This window comes from Citrus sinensis, chromosome 7 (assembly GCF_022201045.2).
Source record: "Citrus sinensis cultivar Valencia sweet orange chromosome 7, DVS_A1.0, whole genome shotgun sequence".
Classification (NCBI taxonomy): Eukaryota; Viridiplantae; Streptophyta; class Magnoliopsida; order Sapindales; family Rutaceae; genus Citrus; species Citrus sinensis.
The window spans coordinates 26,658,209-26,679,050 of record NC_068562.1 but is presented as its reverse complement, the minus strand read 5'-3'; the positions used below and the strand labels follow the sequence as shown (position 1 = coordinate 26,679,050).

The following is a 20,842-nucleotide window of genomic DNA, read 5'->3' as shown; positions in this document are numbered from 1 at the left end:
TTAAAAGTAGGTAGAATGAAACGACGCAGTTTCAACTTTGCCATCTTCAGACAAAAACCCAATTTCTTCAACAGGTTAAACCCTCGCACTTTCTTCTGTGGAGAGCCCAATCATTTACCCTGATCACTCCCCATGTAACTGATAACCTAATTCATCTTCAAAATGAGTTCAATCAAAACATTTTCTCTTCACTTGCACTCAAATTATGACCGCCCCGTACTCCCAGACCCTAACAAATCATCATTCTTAAGCTCACCCAACAAGCAAAAGCATCACACTCTCTCATTTCAACAAACCCAAAAACAAAAATTTCACTCTTTGTTCATCACAAACTTGTCCCAATCCCACATTGCTAAGATACCGCGTTCATCTCTCTCACCTGAGAACAAAATTATGAAAGTTTTGAAAGAAAAAGCAGTCATTTTTCTTGCTGGGTCTGTAATTTTCTTGGGGAGTTTTGGTTCTAACCTTAGGCCAAGTGTGGCACTTCCAGGTAAAATGAGGGCTAGTGAGAATCTGAAAGAAAAGAGAGATGCCCTGATGGGGAAAAGTGAAGTGGAAGAGATGTTTGAGAAGCTTTTAGAGAAAGAGCCAAGAAATGTTGAGGCTTTGAAGGTGGTTATGCAAGGGAATATGAGGAGAGGGAGAAATAAGGAAGCTTTAGAGTTTGTGAAGAGGTTGATTGATATCGAGCCGAATGAGGTTGAGTGGAAGCTTTTACAAGCGCTTTGTTACGAGTTGATGGGGAAGCTGAGTACTGCAAAGAGATTGTTCAAGGATATCTTGAAGGAGAGGCCTCTTTTGCTTAGAGCTCTGCATGTATGATTCTTACTTTCTCTTTTTTATTGTTTTTTTCATTGTTGGTTGTTTTTTGTGTTATTGTGCCGTGCGTATGCTATGCTTTGCCTGTTTGCATAGGACTTGGGAAGGTATGTAAGTATGACTTTGCAAATTCAGTCACTCTTCTAAATGAATGATTCGTATATGTGAGCATGCATCCTCGGATCACCCATAGATTCAAGCTGATGGTTGACTTTTGAGTGAAGTGGTTTCATTCCTATCTTTGTAATGTTTAGCTCTGAGCTAGAAGATAACTGAAACTATCTTCTTATCTTGTGGGTATGCTTAATTTATAGTGAACAAATATTATGTTCAATCCATCAACAATTGGCTTTCAGTTGAAGATTGCTGTTGCCCCAGTTGCCTGGTGGACAATGACATGAATGAAATTCATACCCATTTGTTTCCTTTCTGTGCTAACAGCTACTAACTTAAGTGTGCTCTTTATGCAGGGTCTGGCATTGGTGATGCACAAAAACCATGAAGGCCCAGCTGTCTTTCAGATGCTATCAAAGGCTCTAGAAGTTGCTCAGCGTGAAAAAAGAGTCACTGAAGAGAGGAACATAAGAATTTTAATTGCACAAATGCATGTTGTAGAGGTGACTTCTTAAGAAATTCTTGCTATAAGTTCATATATTCACCAATTGAAACCATTGCAATCAATTGTTCTTGCATTCAGTATGAATGTAAACCTTTGGTCAGATAATCTAAATTCTTCTCATTCGTTGCCATACTTCTTGCAGGGGGAGTTGGAGGAGGGGCTGAAGAAATTTCAAGATCTGGTAAAAGAAAATCCTCGAGATTTTCGGCCTTATCTTTGCCAGGTAAAGTTCTTTAACAATATACCTTCTGCAGAAATTTGCTATCTGTTACCTGCTTCTGTCAAAATGAATCCTTTCTAAATTTAGCTTAGGGTGGAAAGTTTGTGGGGTTGGACCAGTAAGTATAAGCCTAGTGGCATAGCAGTAGAACTTAGGGGATCTTGGGTTATTATTTCTCCGATGGCCTGTAACAACTGATAATGTTGATTGTTGATACTCTGACAACTTGAATCATTGACACTTGGAATTTGTGTCCATGTAATTTTTGGAGACGGGAGGCCTTATGCATACCTGGTGTTGGTTCCCTCGGATAAAAGTTCTGTTGAATTTATAAATTGGCAGGAAAGAGGGTTGGTAAATCAATTTAGACTACCACTGAAATGTATGGTTTTCACATAGGACATGCTAAAAGGCCAAAATAGATTTCTTTTGTAATTCATATACAGATTTTGTGGCAAAATTAACACATTTTAGGAAATTGCTATCTGCAATAGCTCATATAGGGATTTGTGATCGCATTGAAATGAAATAATATTTTGTTTCTGAAGTCTTTACTGAATAACCAGTCGTTGAAATTTGTGGCAGGGAATAATCTACAGTTTGTTGGATAAAAAGAAGGAGGCTACAGAACAGTTTGAGATTTATTGGAGCCTTGTACCTGATGAATTTCCACAACGAGGATTTCTCGATGACGTGGTTTTGACAGCAAAGACCAAATCTAGAGAACGGTCTCAGAAGAATTTGGATGCTGCATTCTCACACCGGAAATAAAGCACCAGCTCCTTTCTTTTCTTGCTCTTATTATTGATTTAGCTGCTTGCTTGTCATATTTTTAGGTTAGTAACTTTAGAAACAGAGAGAAAAGTTGCTAAATTATGTGATGGTAATGTACAGTGTAATTTTTGGGCAATATACAAGCTCTTTTGATACGATTGGTCTCAAAGAAATATCACAATTCACAACATTTCAGCCGCTGCTAGTTTTAGCCTTTTTCCCACTCTTTCCCCGGCGAACCCCAAATAATCAATTAAAATTCAAACAAAAATGAGCATTGGACATTGAATGGACATCAAAATCTCATGGTAGAGTAATTTAATTTGATGTTATAGTAGAGTAATGATTCAGTGGACGACAATATTTATCTTATGGTAAGTGATAATATTGGTAAGTGATAATATTATGTAGCACTATTTGATTATTTTATAGTTTTAATATTATTCACAAGAAGATATAAAACTACACCACGTGTTTAAATGTTCATCGTATGATAGGTAGATATAGAACTGCACCACGTGTTTAAATGTTCATCGTATGATAGGTATTAGTGGTCGCTAGATTATCATCATATGACAACTATATTTTAGAGAATTTTATAAAAAAAAAAAATTGAGAACTACTTATGTAATTAGCTATATCTAAAAGGACTAAAGAGGCAATTACGCTTTTATCTTAAAATAGAAAAAATAAAGTAACCACGTCATCTGAAGACCAGACACTCTTCGATTAAGTTCTATTTCTCCAACGGCTTCAGCTCCCACATTCTTTGCGTTCCCAAGCTTCTTGCTCCTCCTCCACTTCATTTGTTACCACAATTATGAACACGTCTCTAGAAACACCCCCTTTCACCAAACAAAATCGCGGTTTTTGCCAACTAAACCGCCGGTTCAGCATTTCCCCCACCGGCTCAACTCCATTCATCCGCCGCCACAAATACATCGCCGTTCCAGTAGCTTTGTTTTCTCAACCGAAAAGTGAAACCTGTCTCCGTATTAAAAGTAAAGTGCCCGCGGTTTTGGAGAAAAATGAGAGGGCGATGACTGAGAAGCTAACTGACCCGCCGGTGAGAATAGTGGCCATCGTGGGTGAAGGTTCTGTCAGCCCTTTAAATAACGCCACGTGGCAGGAGGTCATGCTTCACACGGTAAGTTAAAGGCAGTTGATAGCGTTACGCCTAGTTTGTTATTTCAGTTTATAGATGTTTCTATATGGTTGCAAATCCGACGTCGTTCTGCCTCAGTGTTGTTTATAATTTTCCCAACCGTACTCCGAAAAGCACTTCCTATTAAAAGTGCTTTTTGAGACAGAAACTTCGATACTTTTTCTGGAAGCACGTTGTGAGTACTTCTTAGAAAGTGCAAAGCACTCGATTGGCTGTCTCTCATAAAAGTACTCTTAAACAAGCTTTTTTTTTTTTTTAAACGTAAAAGCGCTTTCAAGCATCTTATGTGACTTTGGATGTGTCCTACGATGTTGCACATGAAAGGGTATTGAGTTTGAATTATTGTGAAATCTTTCAAGTTTTGTTAGATTTTTTTCCCTCCCTTGACCAGAGGATTTCAAAATTTTCCTGCTTATAATGCTGCAGATTTGTGTTTTGTCTCATGGACTTTGCTTTGGTCGTAGAATTTGTTGAATGCTTATATCGTGTATGCTATTTTCCTTTTGTGTAAGCAGGCGAAAAGACTAAAATGGGTTGATGAAGCATATGAAATGGTTGTGTTCACTGACAATCTGAGTCGCTCTCATGAAGGAACAGTCAAGAATCTGCAAAGGGAACTAAGCCATGCAGAAATTTTGGTGACTGTTGCCGTAACAAATCAGGAATCAGTGAAATGGATTCAGAGCAACAGCAAAAACATCCCGAACATAATCAGTTTCGACTCTTCTCCAGATATGACAAACAAACTAGGAGGATCTTATGTTCATAGTGAAACAAAAGGTACCTTTTTCGACAAAATAATCAGTGTTTCCCAACCGAAGAAAGCAAATGAATCTATGGAAGTTATCAATACTATATCTGAGGCTTGGGCCCGGAAAAATACTGATGATATAAGGTTCTGTTTGTTGGTCATAATCAATGCTTATATACGACCAGTGCCAATACTACAGAACTTGAGATCAAAGGGCTTTTCGACTCTAAGCTGCATGGTACAGAACTGTGGACCTCAGATACTAGACTGCCTTTTGGATCCTGACTGTAGGAAAGCTCTTCAGTGCTTGAACCAGTGCAGTCCAGTGGATCAAGTGTGTAATTATCGTTGTATTGCTTCCTATGAAAGTCCAAATCTTGAAGCATTTTCACTCTGTGTACTACAGAAGAACAATTGTCTAGAATTGAATGCTAACATTCCAGAGAAACCTCATGTGCCTCCAATGGTTAAGTTTCGAGGAAAAGACTTGTGTCATGAAACTGCTGAAGATCTCTTTGTCGGATGGCTGGGGAATCTAGATTGGAGTTGGCGTGTTGTGGCTGGACAAAACCCAGCTTATGATCAATTTCCATGCCAGTATCAGCTTTTTTACAGGGGAAAGGCAAAAGGATCTTTTTGGTATGAGCCCGTTTTTCAGGTTAAAACCCTAGAAGGAAAATTGGTTTGGAGAAGGCGGAGGTATAGAGTTAAGAGAAACAAGATGCCAGGGACATTTTACTTCAGTGTACTAGACAATGGGGTTGTTTCAAATGAGTTTTGGACTATTGTTGATGTATCCGATGATTTAAGCTGGGGATTGTTTCATTACCACGGGGCTGCTCGAGTAGCAGGCCAGTCTTATACTGGAGCAGTGCTCGTTAGCCCGGATGGGGCTCTCCCGAAAGAGACAGACACCAGGAGATTAGCTGCTGCTCTGGAAAAGTGTGGAATTAAAGAATGGGAACTGTTTACTGTTGATAATTGTTCATGCAAGGATCCTCCTTTAGGAATTCCAGACGGTTCAAATTTGCATTCTGTCATTGATGTTAAAGACCGGAATTTGAACCTTCCTTAAGCTGCTGCACTGCATATGCAAAAAGCCTCGCTCAATCTTGATTTTAATGCTATCAGATGAATGATTTATCGGCTCCTGATGGATCGTGGGATCAGTAGATCAGGAAATTACTCCACACAGATTGTTGAATATGCAACGTTTTCTTTCTCCTTTTTCTGTGAAATTATAAGCTATATAGAAATTATGAAGGAAAAATATTTATGCATGAATGAAAGTCAGTACGTAATTAATTAAATTGTAATGTATGTGTCATTATTTTTATTTTTTTGTCAAACCTTAGACGGAACGAGGGAATGTATATGACATTTAATTCCATTGCATCAATAAAGTTTGCAAACAATTTAAATACATTGTTATACACAATTGATATCAATAGTTGAAGGTTTTGAATTAAAATTGGATGATCAATTTCTTTGCGAAAGGAAGAAAAAATGCTAACAAATAGCTAAATCCAAACAGGAGTCTATAAGCAGCTTAATCATGTGTCTTTAAACTTCACAATCTTCAACTTTGAATATCAGCCATAAATTTTTAGAAAAATTACATCTGATCCGGAAACCAAAACAAAAAAGGAAACAAGATACAAAAGAACAAAACAAATCAGGAAAGAAATTCTGGTGAAATTTCCTTCTTTCTTTTGGCTTTGAATATCGCATTCCCGCACATCAACCAGCCAAAACTTCAAAAATTGTCTTTGTTACTCGACTTACATCCACTTAAAGCAGCAGCCATGGGTCAGCCTTTTCAACTACAACAAGATCAAGCTCCGTCGCCTTTGCTGTTTTTCTTGGGTGAATTCTCCGGTGAAACCAAGAATGCAATTTATGATCCTCTAAAGAAAGCATTCTCAGTTGTTGATTTTCCAGAACTCAGCTTCCAAATCCAATGCCTTGCCTCGGGACTGGGATGGCTACTTCTGCTTTCGCGAAGAACGACTTCTCTCTTCTTCTTCGATCCATTAACCCGCCGACGGATTGATCTTCCTTATCGAAGCTCCGTCTTCAATGCTGCAACTTTCTCTACTGCTCCTACATCTCCTTCTTGCACCGTGCTCGCCATTGAAAGGGACCCTTATTACGGGAAATTCAATTTTGACGTGTTGCGCGTGGGGAGAGAGAAGTCCTGGACTCGCCATCATATTCTGTTGGCTCTGGTGTCTTTGGTTATGTTGTCAACGTTGTTTCCTAGAATGGGGTTTTCTACTGTGCGGACATGCAGGGAAGAATAAGTTCTTTTGACACCAAGAATTGGGAATACAGAGTGCTTTCCGGGAAGCACTTTCGGGAAGCTGGGGGCAGGTTCCCGGTGGAGCATAACGGAGAAATTTTTGCAGTGAAGAAAGGGAGTAACGGGATTCCTGAGAAAGTAAACAAAATTAAATTTGGAGATGATTTTATAGCTCATGAGGCTACAACTTGGGAAGAAGTGAAGGACTTGAGAGATGCAACATTGTTTCTTGGTCCCCATGGAGCTTGTGCTTGTTCAGGATTAGATGAAGATTTGCAGAACACAATTTTTGTTGCTGAAATGGGGCCTCAATCTGAATTAGTCTGCAGCAAGTTTAATGAAGGTGTTGAGTGCATGGATGTTGTGGAGTTTGATGCCAGAGAATTTAGCAGCCTACATGCTCCTGTTTGGATATAGTTAATTAGTTATTATCTTTTTTGAATTCAATTAGATTAATTTCAGGCTTTTCAGCAGCAAAAAGTTCCGTTCTTAATGCAAGTTCAAGTTTTTTTTTTTTTTTTTTTTTTATATATATATATAAGAATGCAAGTTCAAGTTCGTGCTTCATGATTTCGACAAAATTTTGTTCCAATTTGCCGGAAACCTTAATAAAACGAAAAAATAAAAATAAAATGAAAAGAAAATTATGCACCAGCCGGGAATCGAACCCGGGTCTGTACCGTGGCAGGGTACTATTCTACCACTAGACCACTGGTGCTTTGTTTAATCGTTTCAAAAACAAATTAACAAATTCGTTATTTTATGAGTTTGCCTTTGATGTCCCACAGAATAATCCTTGTTAAAACCTTCGCTGATAAAATCCTATGAATTTTTTTTTTCTCCAAACAAGTAAATTAGATAAGAAAAAAGAGTACAACTTCATTTGTATTCTAACTTCTAGGGAGAAAAATTGCCTCTTCAAAAACTAACTAAATTACTAAAATACCCAAACAAAAAATCTAGTGAGCAAAAGATATACAGTTTACCACTTGTGGTCTTGAGTCAAAAACTCCCTTCATTGAGCATGTTCTCCTTTAGAGTGAGTCGAATACTTAGTTGACAAAAAATATACCAAAAACTCCATTATATCTCAGTTTCTATAAAAATCTTTTTAATTATCATATATTTTTCACCAATTACATGTTAGAATTATTTGAACTTAAATTCTTTGAAAGTAGCATGGGTGTTTTGTGTAATTTAAAAAAAAAATACATGGAATAATTTTACTCTTTTTTTTTTTTATCATGATTCTCTACCTACCTCTTGTTTGAGCAAATATAGCATCGTAGTTGGTGGTCAATAAATAAGAATATAATAAATAAGTAAATATTATCTAAATGACAAAAAAAAAAAAAAACACCACCAATCTTTAAATCCATGTAAGCAAAATCTTAAAACTCGTAATCTCTACACAGCATTAGCGAGATAATATACGGAAGCAGAAGCGCGCCAAGAACAAAGGAAAAAAGGGGGGGGGGGGGGGGGGGGGGGGGGGGGGAAAGGTTACATGAATCCAGGTCGAGTTATGCCGTAAGTTTAATATATAGGGGGCTCCTCATTAAGGATGCTTGGGTGTGCCATCCAAAAGCTCGGCTCAATTATGTTACAATGCGACACAAGCACTTTGTTCCATACTTTAACGGATGATTTATTCTCAGATGCCACACTCTTCTCCGTCTGCATACAATATGAACCAATCAGTTCCAGTCAAGGAAAACACTTACAGAATAAATTGCCACTCTCATTATATATAAGTACGCATTTTTTTTTTTTTGCTGTAGTCGACATAATAAAAAATCTATCAGGAAACTTTCATCCTCTAAATTCTAAATAAAGCACGAAGAGTTAAATTTGATCTTTCCAGCAATGAACACGATCTGTGAATATAATTTTGAGCAAAGCACAAGTGGTAGGTGCATAATTGATCAAAAATTTTCATGACCACTGCTGTATGGGATTGCCCATCAGATGATGAGTGCGAAAGAGAGAGCATTGACAGGAAGGTAAAAAAGAAGGGAAGGCCAAGTGGAACAAACCATAAGAAGAAGATGGCTTCTCAGCTCAAGCAAGAGCTGGCTCCAGCCAACTGGACCATGAGCTTGGAAGAAAGCTTACTAAAAGCTAGATTAAAATAATTAGACGAGGTAATATATATAGCCATGTCAACCCATCTTGTTCTAACCAAGTATGTACTAAGTGCACAACTATGTTATTTGTGCATATAGAACATAAACAAGCACTATGGATTTAGCAAGGAGAAAAAGTAACCCTGGCGCGAAATATGGAGGAACCCTGTCGGAACATGAGTGGTAATTTGCTGTAGTCAATACCAAATTTCTGTATTAGCAGTTCATTCTTCTCTCGTGCTTGGGTGCCCTGCAACGCAGACAAAGTAACAATTAATAATAATCATAATAATAACAACAATAATGACAGTAATTTCAAGAACTTAAGGAGACATGTTAAGTATATACTGTCTCTCACTCAGGGTATTCACAGCTGATATATGCAAACACGCTAAAAATATCACAGCTCATAAATGATACTATCAACCAAATGATTCTATTCCCTCTAACAACATGCACACTGCACTGATTGGAATGGTCTAGGTATAGGAATATAACTACAATACATCCAGCTATAAGTAATGAGAAATAGGGAGTGCTTCTCCACTCTAAATCTGAATACGTCAGGACTACTACAATGTTTCAAATACATATTTCTAAGTTGTCTAAGTTGCAAGAGTAAATGGTCTTCTAGATCCAGTATTTCATGCAATGGAAAAGCTGATACATCATGGGAAAAGATACATCATACTGAATTTGAAAGCCAGTATAATGTACACATCAGAAGCATCCATAGTCAAATCTGCAACTTATAGTAGTGCAATATTTAGGTAAGGAACAAGTCCTACTAATACAGTATGAAAAGCAATATCACCTTTAGACAGCCCTGAGCTTCGCTTTTGCTTTTCCCAGACTTAACAAGCATCCAGAAGCAAGTATTGTACTGATTATTAATGTGGCCTGCAAATAAATAATTTACATGACCATTGACATAGTGTCTATATTGACATAAAAAATGCTCCAACTTCAATGCAGTATTTAGAATACTGATTACTTTTCTGTTCATATTAACACCTCAAAATGTAAAATCATTGGCTTTCAGAAAAATACTAAAGTATACTCACAATCTACTTGCCTCCATGCCAGATAATCTCGTATAATGTCAGATGATGGATAACATACAGCTCGTCCATCGAAAGAGGGTGGATAATTCAACTTTTTCTGTGGGAAGAACTCTTTCCATTTCACAACATACATTGAAGTGAAGAAAGAAACAATGACTGATACTATTTCACTGCACAGATAACGTAAGTTCAAAGTTAAACATCTGCTTCTCAAGCGATACGTCAGGATGAAACAGCTTTATATCACATTTGGCACAATTCTTTGAACAAAAAATAAAAACTCTAGGGGCCAAAGTGACCTTTCTCTGCCAAGAAGAGACAGCAGATGATAAGTTACAAAAGGCTTTCAAGAGAATTGTCATCTCAAAGCCCATTTTGTTGAAAAGCAGAGAGATCTCAAACAGATTATAGTAGACAATGTGGGATCTGGGTGTTCCTATCTTGAAAGATTTAACTATTTCTCTATCAGAAACTACAAATGGAAGATAAAATCTTTTGACAATAATTCGAAACTGAATTCAATATTTACTTTCGCTATGAACTATATACATCTCCAGATAAAGATAACAAATAACTCCCTCAAAGTGTTTTGTTTAGAGTAATCTTCCAGGATGGTGATGCAAAAAGCATGGAATATATGTAGTTTCTGCTACTACTAATGCAAGTGACAAATATCAAGAGATGGTAGTTTTCAACAGACAAGATGTTCCCATAAAGGAGTATCTACCTAGATAATCATGTCACATAACAGCCCATAACATATGCAGCAATGTAAAGTTGAAGAAACTTATACATAAAAAGAGACAAGAGAAACCTGGCTTGTCTTTGATAGAACATAGATGCATTCTTCAAAACAAAGCTGGAAGTTATGACAGCAATGAAGTGATTAGACTTTTCGTAAAAAAATTAAACTGAGCCAAAAAATTACAAAATATATAAAAACGAAGTGATACCTGTACTCATCACTGACCCCATAAGCAAAAGTAATATCTTCAAATTCTTCCAACACAGCCACTGCACATGAATTCATAAGATTCAGAGCTTGCTCATCATTGGGCTTGTCAAATTCATGAACTTCAGAAAATCTATCAAAAGACACAAAATGTCTTGAGTCTGATTGCAATATCTTAGCAATGCAAACAAGGAACAATATGCTATGACGTATGATCTGTGCGACAATATTCTGTTCATGGAGAATAAGGAAAGTTACCAGATGGAACACACTTGATTTTAAACTTATTTCCTAGAATCCTAAGGGGAAATCCTAAACTGTCAAGACTGTTTTACATTGAATGTCATATTCCAATTGCCCTAGCCAATATGTAAGAATAAGAGGAAAGGCACTTTTTCCGAACCTCAGATTGTGAAAGCCTAAGATAACCACTCAAGTTACCTATATTGATACAATACTGAGAAATGGTATTTTTATATTTTCAACAGACTCAATAACCAAAGACGGAGATTTGCTATGTGAACTGCAGCTTTACCTGTGAAAATGGCAGCCATCAATTCTGATTACGATCCATGTAGATGGTATTAACTTGTTCTCAAATACAAATGATCTGACATAATCTGGTTTAATTTTGCCAACATCCTCATCAAACCGCCCAAGCTCCTTTAGAAGACACGAGTGACCATTCCAAAAGCTTTTCCCAGCTATGTTCTCTGAGTGGACTATTCTTGCTTTTCTTCGCAGTCTTTTGACAGGAGCACCGTTCTCATTGTATTTCACAATATCTTCCATCTGTATGAATTTTGAAAGGACAAAATCATAAAACAAAAAAACAATATCAGGGAGATCAGAAGTTATAAACAAGGCAGCCATGTGCATCATCTGACAGTTACAAAAGTTCAACGAAACTCAAATGCATTATATCAAATAAATTAAGAAATGAAGCTGAATTGAGAAGCTATACACCAAATACTAGCCTAAAATGCCTCCAGCAGCTCCTCATAACATAAAATCTGATCCTCAAAGCAGCATAAAAATCTCGCTTGATTTCTCAAAATTTCTTTTTGTCATATAACACCTAAAGATAATTGATGGCCATGTAAATCCCATCCAAATAGGGTCTACATCATTCAATTTCGAACAGGAAATAATATGATCAACTCTGCAAAACAGAGCAACTAATCCAATCACAAATACAAGAAGATTATTATATATTTAAGGAAGACACCTAACAACATTCATCATTTTATATTCAAAATGATTGCCAAGATCTGAGTGTAATACCTTTAAGCTAATAGGGTGGATAAATGATGAAAACGAGCCACTGATATTTATTGAACTATGAAACTTAAATCAAGAATGTCTGCATGATAAAGGGCAAGATTACCTCGGTTTTAAAAACACAAGATCCCTGACGAAACATTTCAGGAATTTTCTTATAGTTGATACCAAACTGTTGAAAGAGAAGCTCGTTTTTCTCTTGTTTTTGAGTGCCCTACAGAGTTGACAAATGCTGTTAAGTAAACATAAAACAGAAAACTTATAAACATTTTTGTAACACATGATTTGGACAAGCAATTAGCACCTTCAGAATTTCTTGCGCTTCATTTTCACTCTTTCCATGTTTAATCAGCATCCAGAGACAAGTTTCATACTGGTTATTAACATGACCTGCCAAATCAAGCATGATTATGTATTACCAATTTCATGTTATTAACAAATTTTCTCTTGATTTTCAAAAAGGTTTGCATGAATTCAGGGATATTATGGGAAGAATAAGATCATAAATCACATGAAAATGAAAAAAGATAATATAGGAAAACCAGAACAATAGTACTTACAATCATTTTGTCTCCATGCAAGATATTGTTGAAGAACCTCTATTGATGCACAACTTATGACCCGTGACTGAAATGAAGGGGGATATCTGAACTCTTTCAGAGGGAAAAACTCTTTCCACTTTGTGACGTACACAGAAGTGAAGAATGATACAATGAGGGAAAGTATTTTGCTGCATATTGAATTTCAAGTAGCATATAAATGACATAAAATTCACCACAAAGGAGGAAAAGGGGGTGGGGAATCTACATGAATTGTATGAAACCCTGCATGTAAACACTATGATGAATCGGGACAGGGAGAACTGAAAACAATTATTATGGTTTGGCCAAATTAGATTAAAATCATAGCTAGACCTACATACAGAAATGAGGCGCTAAACAAGCCCCAAGTACTAGATCGTAGAACTAGATGCCAAGTTCAATATTTCTATTAGGAAAAATGTAAGAAGACAAAATATGCAAGGTGCTCTGACTATTTCAAAAGTTCAAACCCCAGGGGAAGGCTGAAGCCTCATGGTATTTCAGCAAAGTTATCTATCCCGCCCGGTCCTTTTAGCAGACCATACTAATAACATTTAGAATCTTTTTTCTCGGTATTATGACTCAATAACATGAATGATGCAGTAATAACACTGCCAACAATCATTTATAATGAGATATAATGAGAACTAAAATAAGAGCAAACTGAAAACCTGGCTCGCCGCTGGTAAAACTTGGACGTCCTCTTGAAAACAAAACTGTAAATGATATCAACTCAAAATAAGTTATAAATGCATAAACCATACAAAATTGAGATACATGATTAATACCGAATCAAAGCACCAACCTATACTCATCACTATACCCATACGAGAATACTATATCCGGATACTCCTCTAACACGGCAACTGCACAAGTGTTCATCAAATTCAATGCTCTCTCATCATTTGGCTTCTCAAAGCCATGATCATGAGAAAATCTATCGCAAAATAACCAAGCAAAGTATTAGAGCAGAAAATAAATAAATGAAAGCAACCCACTTAAACAAATCTCACAAGAAATCGACAATAAATGATAGGGAGGGTGTGGTTGTTTACCTTTGAAAGTCACGGCCGTGGATTCTAACAACGAGCAAATTGGGGGAGAAAATTTCGTCTTCAACTTCAAAAGACTTCACGTATTCATATTTACTATTTGCCATTCCTACTTTAATTTCTTTCTTCCCTTAAATTATTTTTTTTTCTTGTTACAGGATTTTAATCAGACACTTGGAGACCACGAGCTCCGAACGAGCAAAGATAAAACTCATGGATTTTTTTTGGATTTTCATTCCCACGTAACCCAGTAAAACAATAACTACATCTGAAAGGCCGCGAGGTTTCAAATTTCTGCTCTGCGCGGCGGCCGCTTTACCCGTGAAGATTTCAATTTTTAAAAAGATAAACGAAATATATTTAAATTTTAAAAATAAAAAATTAGAAGCAGGATGCGGGACAGGATATTTAATTTAATTTCAATTATATTTAGGGGGAATTTTACTATTTTTATATTTTCACGGAATTTGAAATTTTGTATTAAAGCGAACAATAACCAAGCATTATTTCTTAATAAAATACTATAAATCAAAAGAAATAAACGAAAAAAATAAAAATAAAATAAATTTCCCTATAACGTTTAGAAACCAAATTTTGTCAAAATAACATGAACCTTATGCCCAATGGCCCCGAAATTTATCGATCTATCATTCGCTTCATTCCAACATCAACAACACACCATATCTTACATTAGATTATGTCACCGAAATTGTTACTTCAGATTAATTTAGGTTACATTTGGTATTGAGACGGTATGATTTTTGTGTTATAGTTGTATTAAAAAAATTATAATTATAAAATAAAAATTAATTTTGTATAATAAATATAATATTTAAATAATAATTTTAATAAAAAATAATAATAATTTCATATATTTTTCATTAACAAATAGTGTATCAAACCAATTTAATCTACTATTTACAACTGCCTATGTTTCTCAAATATTTTAATGCGATAACTTTTAATTAAGCTACAACGGCACCCCAATTTTAACACCAAGCAGGGCCTAAATAATTTACGTAGCTGCTATAATATATTACATATGATGGTCTGAAGTTAAACTCAACAAGATACTAGAACAAACAAGTTAATTATTATTGAATTAGCCGCATGCACAGATAATACATAATGTTTCATTTACCAGCTTACACCACCAAACAGTGAATACTCAATTCCAACCTTTGAAGACAATTTTTTTTTTTTTTTTGTTATTAAAAGATACACAAATGTGATACATCCTCTTCTTAAGTCAGTTAAACTTTGTCTAAGCATGCACTCATATTTTGATTACATTAGAATTGTCAACAAAATTCCAGCAACAGTAGCTGCCATAGCCGCTGCCCCAGTGGCCAATTTCACCAAGCTTGCCGCATCACCACTATCAATCTGTATAGGAAACAAACAGTTGCCGACACTTGCATTCTTATCCGTGATCAAAGCCAAGCCCTCAAAGTCACAAGCTTTATTAACTTGCTGATTCATTTGAAAGTACATGTTAAATGCGTATGAAACTTTTGTTAGGTTATCAAGGCCGCTGCACGACGAACCCGGTTCAGTGGCCGTGCAATCTCCTTCTTGGCAAGCTTTAAACAGCTGCTGGTCTACCAACTCAAAATTTGTGACCCCTTTATCAAGCACACACCATTTGTGATCATAATACTTCACCCCTTTGGCCCCAACTGGCATCTTATTCTGCCCTCTCCCAGTGAAATCAATGGGGAATTTCGGCTGCCCGTCAAATCGAAAGATCCCCCAATGCCTCTCGAACTTCCCCGGGGCAATGCTCTTGGCGTCTTCATCGAGAAACCCAAACAAGTAGACATCAAATTCAGTTCCTGGCCTGAGTGGGGTGCCATCTCGTTTAGCCAACTTTTTGAACAACCCATCATAAAACTTCTGTGCGCTTTGGCTGGTGGCCGCCTTGTGACCATCCGTGGGCCACCCGATTTCTCCGATGATGATCTTGATATCCGGGTAACCGGCTTTCTTCAACGCCCACAAAAGGGTGTCGTAATTTCCATCAAGCACGTTGGTGTAACGGTGGTTCTTGTCCTGAAGGCCTTTGGCACCCTCCTCGAAGAAGGCGTACTCCACGGGGAAATCAGGGCTTTCGTAGAGACTGAGGAAGGGATAGATGTTGACGATGAAGGGTGATTCGTTGTCGTGAAGGTTTTTCAGAATGTTGTCGATGTGCTGCTTTATGTCCTTGCGGAAAATCCCGTCCGACGGCAGAGTCCCTTCATACACGTCGGCGTTCAACGGCACGGTGGCCTTGACCATTTTGCCGTGGCCAGCCTCTACCAGAGCCTGTTGAACGTTCTTCAAGGCTGGGAATGTGTCCTTGACGAACGAATCATTGTAAGATTTCAAAAATGGTTCATTTCCAACGGCTACGTACCTGCATGCATGCAAAACCATTAATTTTTCTTTTCAAAAACCGCACAAAATATTAGTCAATATTATCATATGCTAGTAAAAAATAAGATAATCAATATTTACATGCATTGATTTTTTAATAGTATTGTTTGGTTGTCAGCGTCAGTTTGAATTTTTTAATATAGTCTTACTTAACTTTTAGTTAATGAATATTTGCTTATTTAAATGCTCTTTTTTTTCTTGATTAATTTATCCAGATTTTATTTTAATTGAAATTGAAAAATAGATAAGGAAAAAAAAATGCATACTTGAGCTTCACGGAACCATCCTTGACCCATCGGGTGACATTTTCTTTGACCCAATTTTGGGCATTGCTATAATCTACAGCCATGTCAAATAACATGCCATTAGGAATGGCAACCATTACTTCAATGCCTGTGTGTGCAAGTTCTTTGACACTCGTTTCATCGGCATCGAAAAGTTTCGCCCTCTTGATTCCATTATCCTTGAGCATTTGCACAATGATCTTCGCCGGCAGTGGGTGCGATGCAAGGTTGCCCCAGTTGACGCCAACGTCGACGGGTTTAATATGGGCATAGTCAAAATTGTCGACCTTGGCGTTGTGATTGCCGCCGTTGTTATTGTTACCGTTGTTGTTGTTGTTGTTGTTCCCACCGTTGTTATTGTTATTACCATTGTTGCTGTTGCCATCGTTGTTTTTATTGTTGTTGCTGTTGCCGTTGTTGCTATTGTCACCATTGTTATTGTTGTTGCCATTGTTGTTATTGTCATTGTTGTTGCCACTGCTATTGCCACCGTTGTTGTTTCCGTTGTTATTACCATTGTTGCCATTGTTATTGCCATTGTTGCCATTGTTGTTGTTGTTGTTGTTTCCGTTGCCATTGTCACCGTTGTTGTTGCCATTGTTATTGTTACCGTTGTTGCCACCGTTGCTGTTGTTATTTCCATTGTTGCCATTGCTATTGCCGTTGTTGTTGTTTCCGTTGTTATTACCATTGTTGCCATTTTTATTGCCGTTGTTGTCGTTGCCGTTGCCGTTGTTGTTGTTTCCGTTTCCATCTTTGTTGTCCCCATCGTCTTTGTTTTTGTCATCTTGGGCTAAAACTTGACATATCAAGTGATTAGAGATGAACAAGAAAAGGAAGAAAAAGAACGCGGCTCGAGCCATGGTGTTGAGCCGGCCGGTTCGGTAACCAGGCTGTAGAGAGAGAGATTACTAGTGGTTAATGGTTGATCAACACAAAGATTATTGATTGAATCTTTGGGGGTTTATTAGCTTCTTGTGGATTAAACAGATTATGGTAATATGAATGGTTAATTCGATTAATGAGGTTTCAATAGAAAGTTACGACAATATTGGGAGGCCAAGCGGGAGTTTAGAAAAATATTTGCTTTTTATAGAGGTTTTTATTTTTTGTGTTGTTAATTAATTTCATTTTCTTGGTAATAATTGGAAGCTTTTTTTTTTCCCTATCATTGTTGTTTATGCGGAAAATAAGTTGTCTTTTGGCTAAAAAGAATTTCTAAATTTAGGAATCGTTTTGGGAATGCTTTCTAGATTAATGTCAAGAGGAATAATATGAATTTTGAAATTTATTTTACGTTAGTACGAAGATTTGATTTTTTTTTCCCCTTTTATACAGAAAGTTACAAAAGAACAAATTTTTGTTGCACAGTTAACGCTTCGATATACATAATTTTTGTATCTTAATATTTACAAAAGACATCTGTATTTTAAAAAGTGAGCTAAAGAAAACTATATGTAGGAATTAACGATCAATATCTTTTTAACTTTATGTAGAGTTTTGATAATTTTTCAATATAGAGTTTTGGTCCATTCGCAAGACAATGTGGATAAAGAAGAATTGATTACATGAACTGACATAAGTGTATAATTTACAACAATCTCAAACCGGCCTCTTTTTGCTGGACACGGCTACCATGCAGGGCCTAAAATCCCCTGTATGGTGCAGGGGCTGCCATTGAGCCATTGGATTCAGTTTATTTGAATCCAACGGTTGAGGTTTTAATTTGAAAAAAAAAGAAAGAAAACGTGAATAAAAGCAAAAAAAGAAGGGCAACCGGAAGAAAAGCATTTTCATCCCCCTCTCTTTCTCCCCCACCCCCTTGTTCTCCTCCCCCCCCCCCCCCCCGGAACATTGAACCAGAAAATCCTCATCTTTCTCCCTCTCCATCCCCACATTCTTCCTCGCTCTCGCTCTTGCTCACTCTCGCGCTCCTGCTCACGCTCATGTTCCCGCTCCCGCTCCCGCTCCCGCTCCCGCTCCCGCTCTCACTCTCGCTCTCGTGTTAAACACGTTCTCAGATGAATCAGAAATTATATCAAAAAAGAAATTGCAAAACAAAACCCAAGCCTAATCTCCTTATCCCGATCGAAATTCACATCTCTTTCTCTGTCATAGTTCTTCAACCACGATTCGTCACAGCTGTCTCCCTCTCCATCACAGTTCTTCAACCAGAATCGACTGCTGTCGTGTCTCGGCTTCTCTCGATTGGTGGTGGTGGTGGTGCTGCTGCTACAATTTCTCTCTTAAGGATCGACTGCTGCTGTTGCATCTCTCTTTAGGAATAACTTGTGATGCTGCTACTGATGCGTCCATGCTCTGTCTCGGCTGGTGGTGGTGGTGTTGCTGCGTCTCTGCTTTGTCTCGACTGGTGCTGCTGCTCTCTCTCTCAAGTTGCTCCTATAAAGAGATCGGAGCATATATGTTGAGAATCGACATTGGCTCACTGGTATTATTCTTCTATTTGGGTAAATTTTGAGTAATTATTATTTATTTTGTGCATGTGATGTTGGAAAGTTCGTAGTTTATGTGGAGTATCTAGACTTTGCTACTTGGGTTCTCTGTAATGAGCTCCCCCCGCCCCAAAACCTCTCTTTAGTTTTTTTCTTCTATCTATGAATGCTTTAGAGTAGACTGTATGTGAGTAATATTTTGTCTTATTTGAATGCTTAAGCTCTCTTTCATTTTTGCAAACTTTTTTGGCTTTTGTGAAGAGATGTTTTGAGTAATTCTTATAAGGAAGAACGCTTAAGCTCTCTTTCATTTTTGCAAACTTTTATTGCAGTGTGAGAGGAGATGTTTTGAATAGTTCAATATACGGACTTGTGCAACTCAGGGAGTGTCTATAGTCAGTTTTTAACCCAAGCTTTCATAGTATTTTGTTTGTGTCCTTGTTAGAATTTTTATCATGCAATGATAGATAAGGTCAGAGTTATGGAGGAGTGTGGGACTAATTTTTTTTTTTTAAGGGGGTTTTCCAACATGCTTTTGTTTCCCTTTCATTACTGAATCCTTGAAATTTAGTTTAATGTCTTTCATTTTCTTGCACATCTCTGGAGCAGTGATGGCAAAATGTTTTTGAGTATTGGGACCGCGCTACATTATTTCTTGTATTTTTTATCTGCACCTATTTGAATATTTGAACTGCTATTTTTTACAGCTTTTTATTCTTACATATTTTGTGCTGCAGTTTTAGGGGAAGTTTTGGTATTCTCTCAGTAATTCTGGGAGATTGCCCTGTGGCGCGTTAGGATAAGGCTTTTGAAGTCATAGATCTGTCCGCTTCGCTCTCAAACTGTCCATCAAGTGCGAGTTTAGTACCAACAAAGTAAAGTTCAAGCTCCGGGTCGGATTTGGCAGCGGACTTAATGCTGAGGCACAAGAATCTTATTTAGGCAGGAGAGGTAATATATAAAATAAAATTCACTCACCAATAATTTGATTTTGATTTAATTTGATTTTGATTGAGAAACTTATCCACGAAAGCCCTTTGTGAGTGCTTGGAACTTGCATCATCGCCTGCCTGGAATTGGAATTCTTACTTGTCTCTGCATTTTAAGGAACAGGAAAAGAAAAGTAGTTTAAGAGAAATAATAAGAGTGGAAATGGCAATGTCGTCCATGAAGAAGAAATGTTTCATTTTTGCTTTGGTTTTGTATCTTATTATGGATGCGAGATTTGGTGGTGGTGTCTTTGTTGCTGAGTTATGAGAAAGCAAGTTACATTCGTGGGTTCAGTAAATATTTTGGCAAGATTTTTTATACTTCTAGTTATGGGATTTGGTTTTTGCTTTCTTGTTTGTGTCTTACAGTTGGAATAGCTGGAAATTATTCGGAGGGGGCAGAATCTGTTGGATGATGAACTTTGCTGCGGCTTTGTTGCAATTTTGTTGGCTGCAGAATTTTAGGGTTGGCTTTAGTAAATATAGGTTGATATTTGCAAGGCATCTTTTATACGGCTTATGTAAAAAAAATTTCTTTTTCCATTTACATTGCTGGGTTTCGTTGTAGTTGCTGAGCAAGTGATAGAACACATTCAATTTTATACAACAATTATAAGTATTGACCATGAGGCAGGATACTGGAAAATTGTTGTGTTATTACCCCTCAATGGTAAAATGATTGCAATTGATATGGTGATCACAATTGATGACTTTTGAATGAAACCATATGTTTTAATTATTTATTTATCCTGTTATTTATTTTAATAAAGCTTAGTTTATTTCATTTGCATGGATGTTTATTTCACAAGATACTTATTTGAAAAATGTCAAAAAAAAATGTTATACTGCTAAAAAATAAATACGTTGTTAATAAGCTGTGCTGAGCTTTTACTTTAAAACTACTTACCTTTCTTCCTTTTTTTATTTGTCGTAAATTTATGCAATATATCAATCCACTTTTTTTTTCGGAGATGGTACTTGTAATAAGG

The 20,842-nt window shown here is 36.9% G+C and overlaps 5 protein-coding genes, 1 long non-coding RNA gene and 1 other non-coding gene across 9 annotated transcripts; 4 read left to right on the top strand and 3 right to left on the bottom strand.

Annotated features, from left to right (window-relative positions):
• The first annotated feature begins 59 nt into the window (after positions 1 to 59).
• On the top strand, positions 60 to 2,590 carry LOC102625755 (protein SLOW GREEN 1, chloroplastic). Its single transcript, XM_006464443.4, has 4 exons — positions 60 to 819; positions 1,293 to 1,439; positions 1,584 to 1,664; positions 2,247 to 2,590. Exons 1-4 carry the CDS (start codon positions 163 to 165, stop codon positions 2,430 to 2,432), a joined length of 1,071 nt encoding a protein of 356 aa, XP_006464506.1. The 5' UTR covers positions 60 to 162; the 3' UTR covers positions 2,433 to 2,590.
• A 533-nt stretch (positions 2,591 to 3,123) lies between these two features.
• LOC102626038 (uncharacterized) lies at positions 3,124 to 5,772 on the top strand. Its single transcript, XM_006464444.4, has 2 exons — positions 3,124 to 3,582; positions 4,116 to 5,772. Exons 1-2 carry the CDS (start codon positions 3,256 to 3,258, stop codon positions 5,424 to 5,426), a joined length of 1,638 nt encoding a protein of 545 aa, XP_006464507.1. The 5' UTR covers positions 3,124 to 3,255; the 3' UTR covers positions 5,427 to 5,772.
• A 384-nt stretch (positions 5,773 to 6,156) lies between these two features.
• Positions 6,157 to 7,070, top strand: LOC107175437 (F-box/kelch-repeat protein At3g18720-like). Its single transcript, XM_015526834.1, has 2 exons — positions 6,157 to 6,579; positions 6,645 to 7,070. Exons 1-2 carry the CDS (start codon positions 6,157 to 6,159, stop codon positions 7,068 to 7,070), a joined length of 849 nt encoding a protein of 282 aa, XP_015382320.1.
• Positions 7,071 to 7,300: 230 nt separating this feature from the next.
• Positions 7,301 to 7,371, bottom strand: TRNAG-GCC (transfer RNA glycine (anticodon GCC)). Its single transcript has one exon. It is a non-coding gene; the product is annotated as a tRNA-Gly (tRNA).
• Positions 7,372 to 8,002: 631 nt separating this feature from the next.
• LOC102626328 (tRNA(His) guanylyltransferase 2-like) lies at positions 8,003 to 14,172 on the bottom strand. 3 transcript variants are annotated; one of them, XM_006464445.4, is made up of 13 exons: positions 13,713 to 14,169; positions 13,463 to 13,594; positions 13,329 to 13,373; positions 12,637 to 12,806; positions 12,381 to 12,466; positions 12,183 to 12,290; positions 11,331 to 11,587; positions 10,797 to 10,928; positions 10,658 to 10,702; positions 9,844 to 10,013; positions 9,594 to 9,679; positions 8,922 to 9,029; positions 8,003 to 8,330 (listed from the first exon to the last, which is right to left on the bottom strand). In XM_006464445.4, the coding sequence occupies exons 1-13, from the start codon at positions 13,814 to 13,816 to the stop codon at positions 8,190 to 8,192; spliced, it is 1,584 nt and encodes a 527-aa protein (XP_006464508.1). In that variant the 5' UTR covers positions 13,817 to 14,169; the 3' UTR covers positions 8,003 to 8,189. The 3 variants fall into 3 exon arrangements, 1 of the variants encoding a protein (XP_006464508.1); XR_008050636.1 differs by having other exon boundaries at positions 8,183 to 8,330; positions 8,690 to 9,029; XR_008050637.1 differs by lacking the exon at positions 8,003 to 8,330 and having other exon boundaries at positions 8,967 to 9,029; positions 9,855 to 10,013; positions 13,713 to 14,172.
• Positions 14,173 to 14,858: 686 nt separating this feature from the next.
• Positions 14,859 to 17,449, bottom strand: LOC127898922 (glucan endo-1,3-beta-glucosidase 8-like). Its single transcript, XM_052431450.1, has 2 exons — positions 16,394 to 17,449; positions 14,859 to 16,107 (listed from the first exon to the last, which is right to left on the bottom strand). The coding sequence occupies exons 1-2, from the start codon at positions 17,272 to 17,274 to the stop codon at positions 14,997 to 14,999; spliced, it is 1,992 nt and encodes a 663-aa protein (XP_052287410.1). The 5' UTR covers positions 17,275 to 17,449; the 3' UTR covers positions 14,859 to 14,996.
• An 802-nt stretch (positions 17,450 to 18,251) lies between these two features.
• LOC127898940 (uncharacterized) lies at positions 18,252 to 20,596 on the top strand. Its single transcript, XR_008050681.1, has 3 exons — positions 18,252 to 18,860; positions 19,602 to 19,815; positions 20,223 to 20,596. It is a non-coding gene; the product is annotated as an uncharacterized LOC127898940 (long non-coding RNA).
• The last annotated feature ends 246 nt before the right edge of the window (positions 20,597 to 20,842 follow it).

Bases quoted from the DNA above. Each gene is read 5' to 3' on its own strand.
- LOC102625755 (XM_006464443.4), top strand. From the start codon at position 163: ATGAGTTCAATCAAAACATTTTCTCTTCACTTGCACTCAAATTATGAC. The intron at 820-1,292 runs GTATGATTCTTA...CTCTTTATGCAG, and splicing joins TTTTGCTTAGAGCTCTGCAT to GGTCTGGCATTGGTGATGCA. The intron at 1,440-1,583 runs GTGACTTCTTAA...TACTTCTTGCAG, and splicing joins CACAAATGCATGTTGTAGAG to GGGGAGTTGGAGGAGGGGCT.
- LOC102626038 (XM_006464444.4), top strand. From the start codon at position 3,256: ATGAACACGTCTCTAGAAACACCCCCTTTCACCAAACAAAATCGCGGT. The intron at 3,583-4,115 runs GTAAGTTAAAGG...TTGTGTAAGCAG, and splicing joins AGGAGGTCATGCTTCACACG to GCGAAAAGACTAAAATGGGT.
- LOC107175437 (XM_015526834.1), top strand. From the start codon at position 6,157: ATGGGTCAGCCTTTTCAACTACAACAAGATCAAGCTCCGTCGCCTTTG. The intron at 6,580-6,644 runs GTGTCTTTGGTT...GCGGACATGCAG, and splicing joins ATCATATTCTGTTGGCTCTG to GGAAGAATAAGTTCTTTTGA.
- LOC102626328 (XM_006464445.4), bottom strand. From the start codon at position 13,816: ATGGCAAATAGTAAATATGAATACGTGAAGTCTTTTGAAGTTGAAGAC. The intron at 12,807-13,328 runs GTTTTCAGTTTG...TTCAATATGCAG, and splicing joins TTTTACCAGCGGCGAGCCAG to CAAAATACTTTCCCTCATTG. The intron at 10,929-11,330 runs GTAAAGCTGCAG...GTCTTTTGATAG, and splicing joins GATGGCTGCCATTTTCACAG to ATTTTCTGAAGTTCATGAAT.
- LOC127898922 (XM_052431450.1), bottom strand. From the start codon at position 17,274: ATGGCTCGAGCCGCGTTCTTTTTCTTCCTTTTCTTGTTCATCTCTAAT. The intron at 16,108-16,393 runs GTATGCATTTTT...GCATGCATGCAG, and splicing joins GATGGTTCCGTGAAGCTCAA to GTACGTAGCCGTTGGAAATG.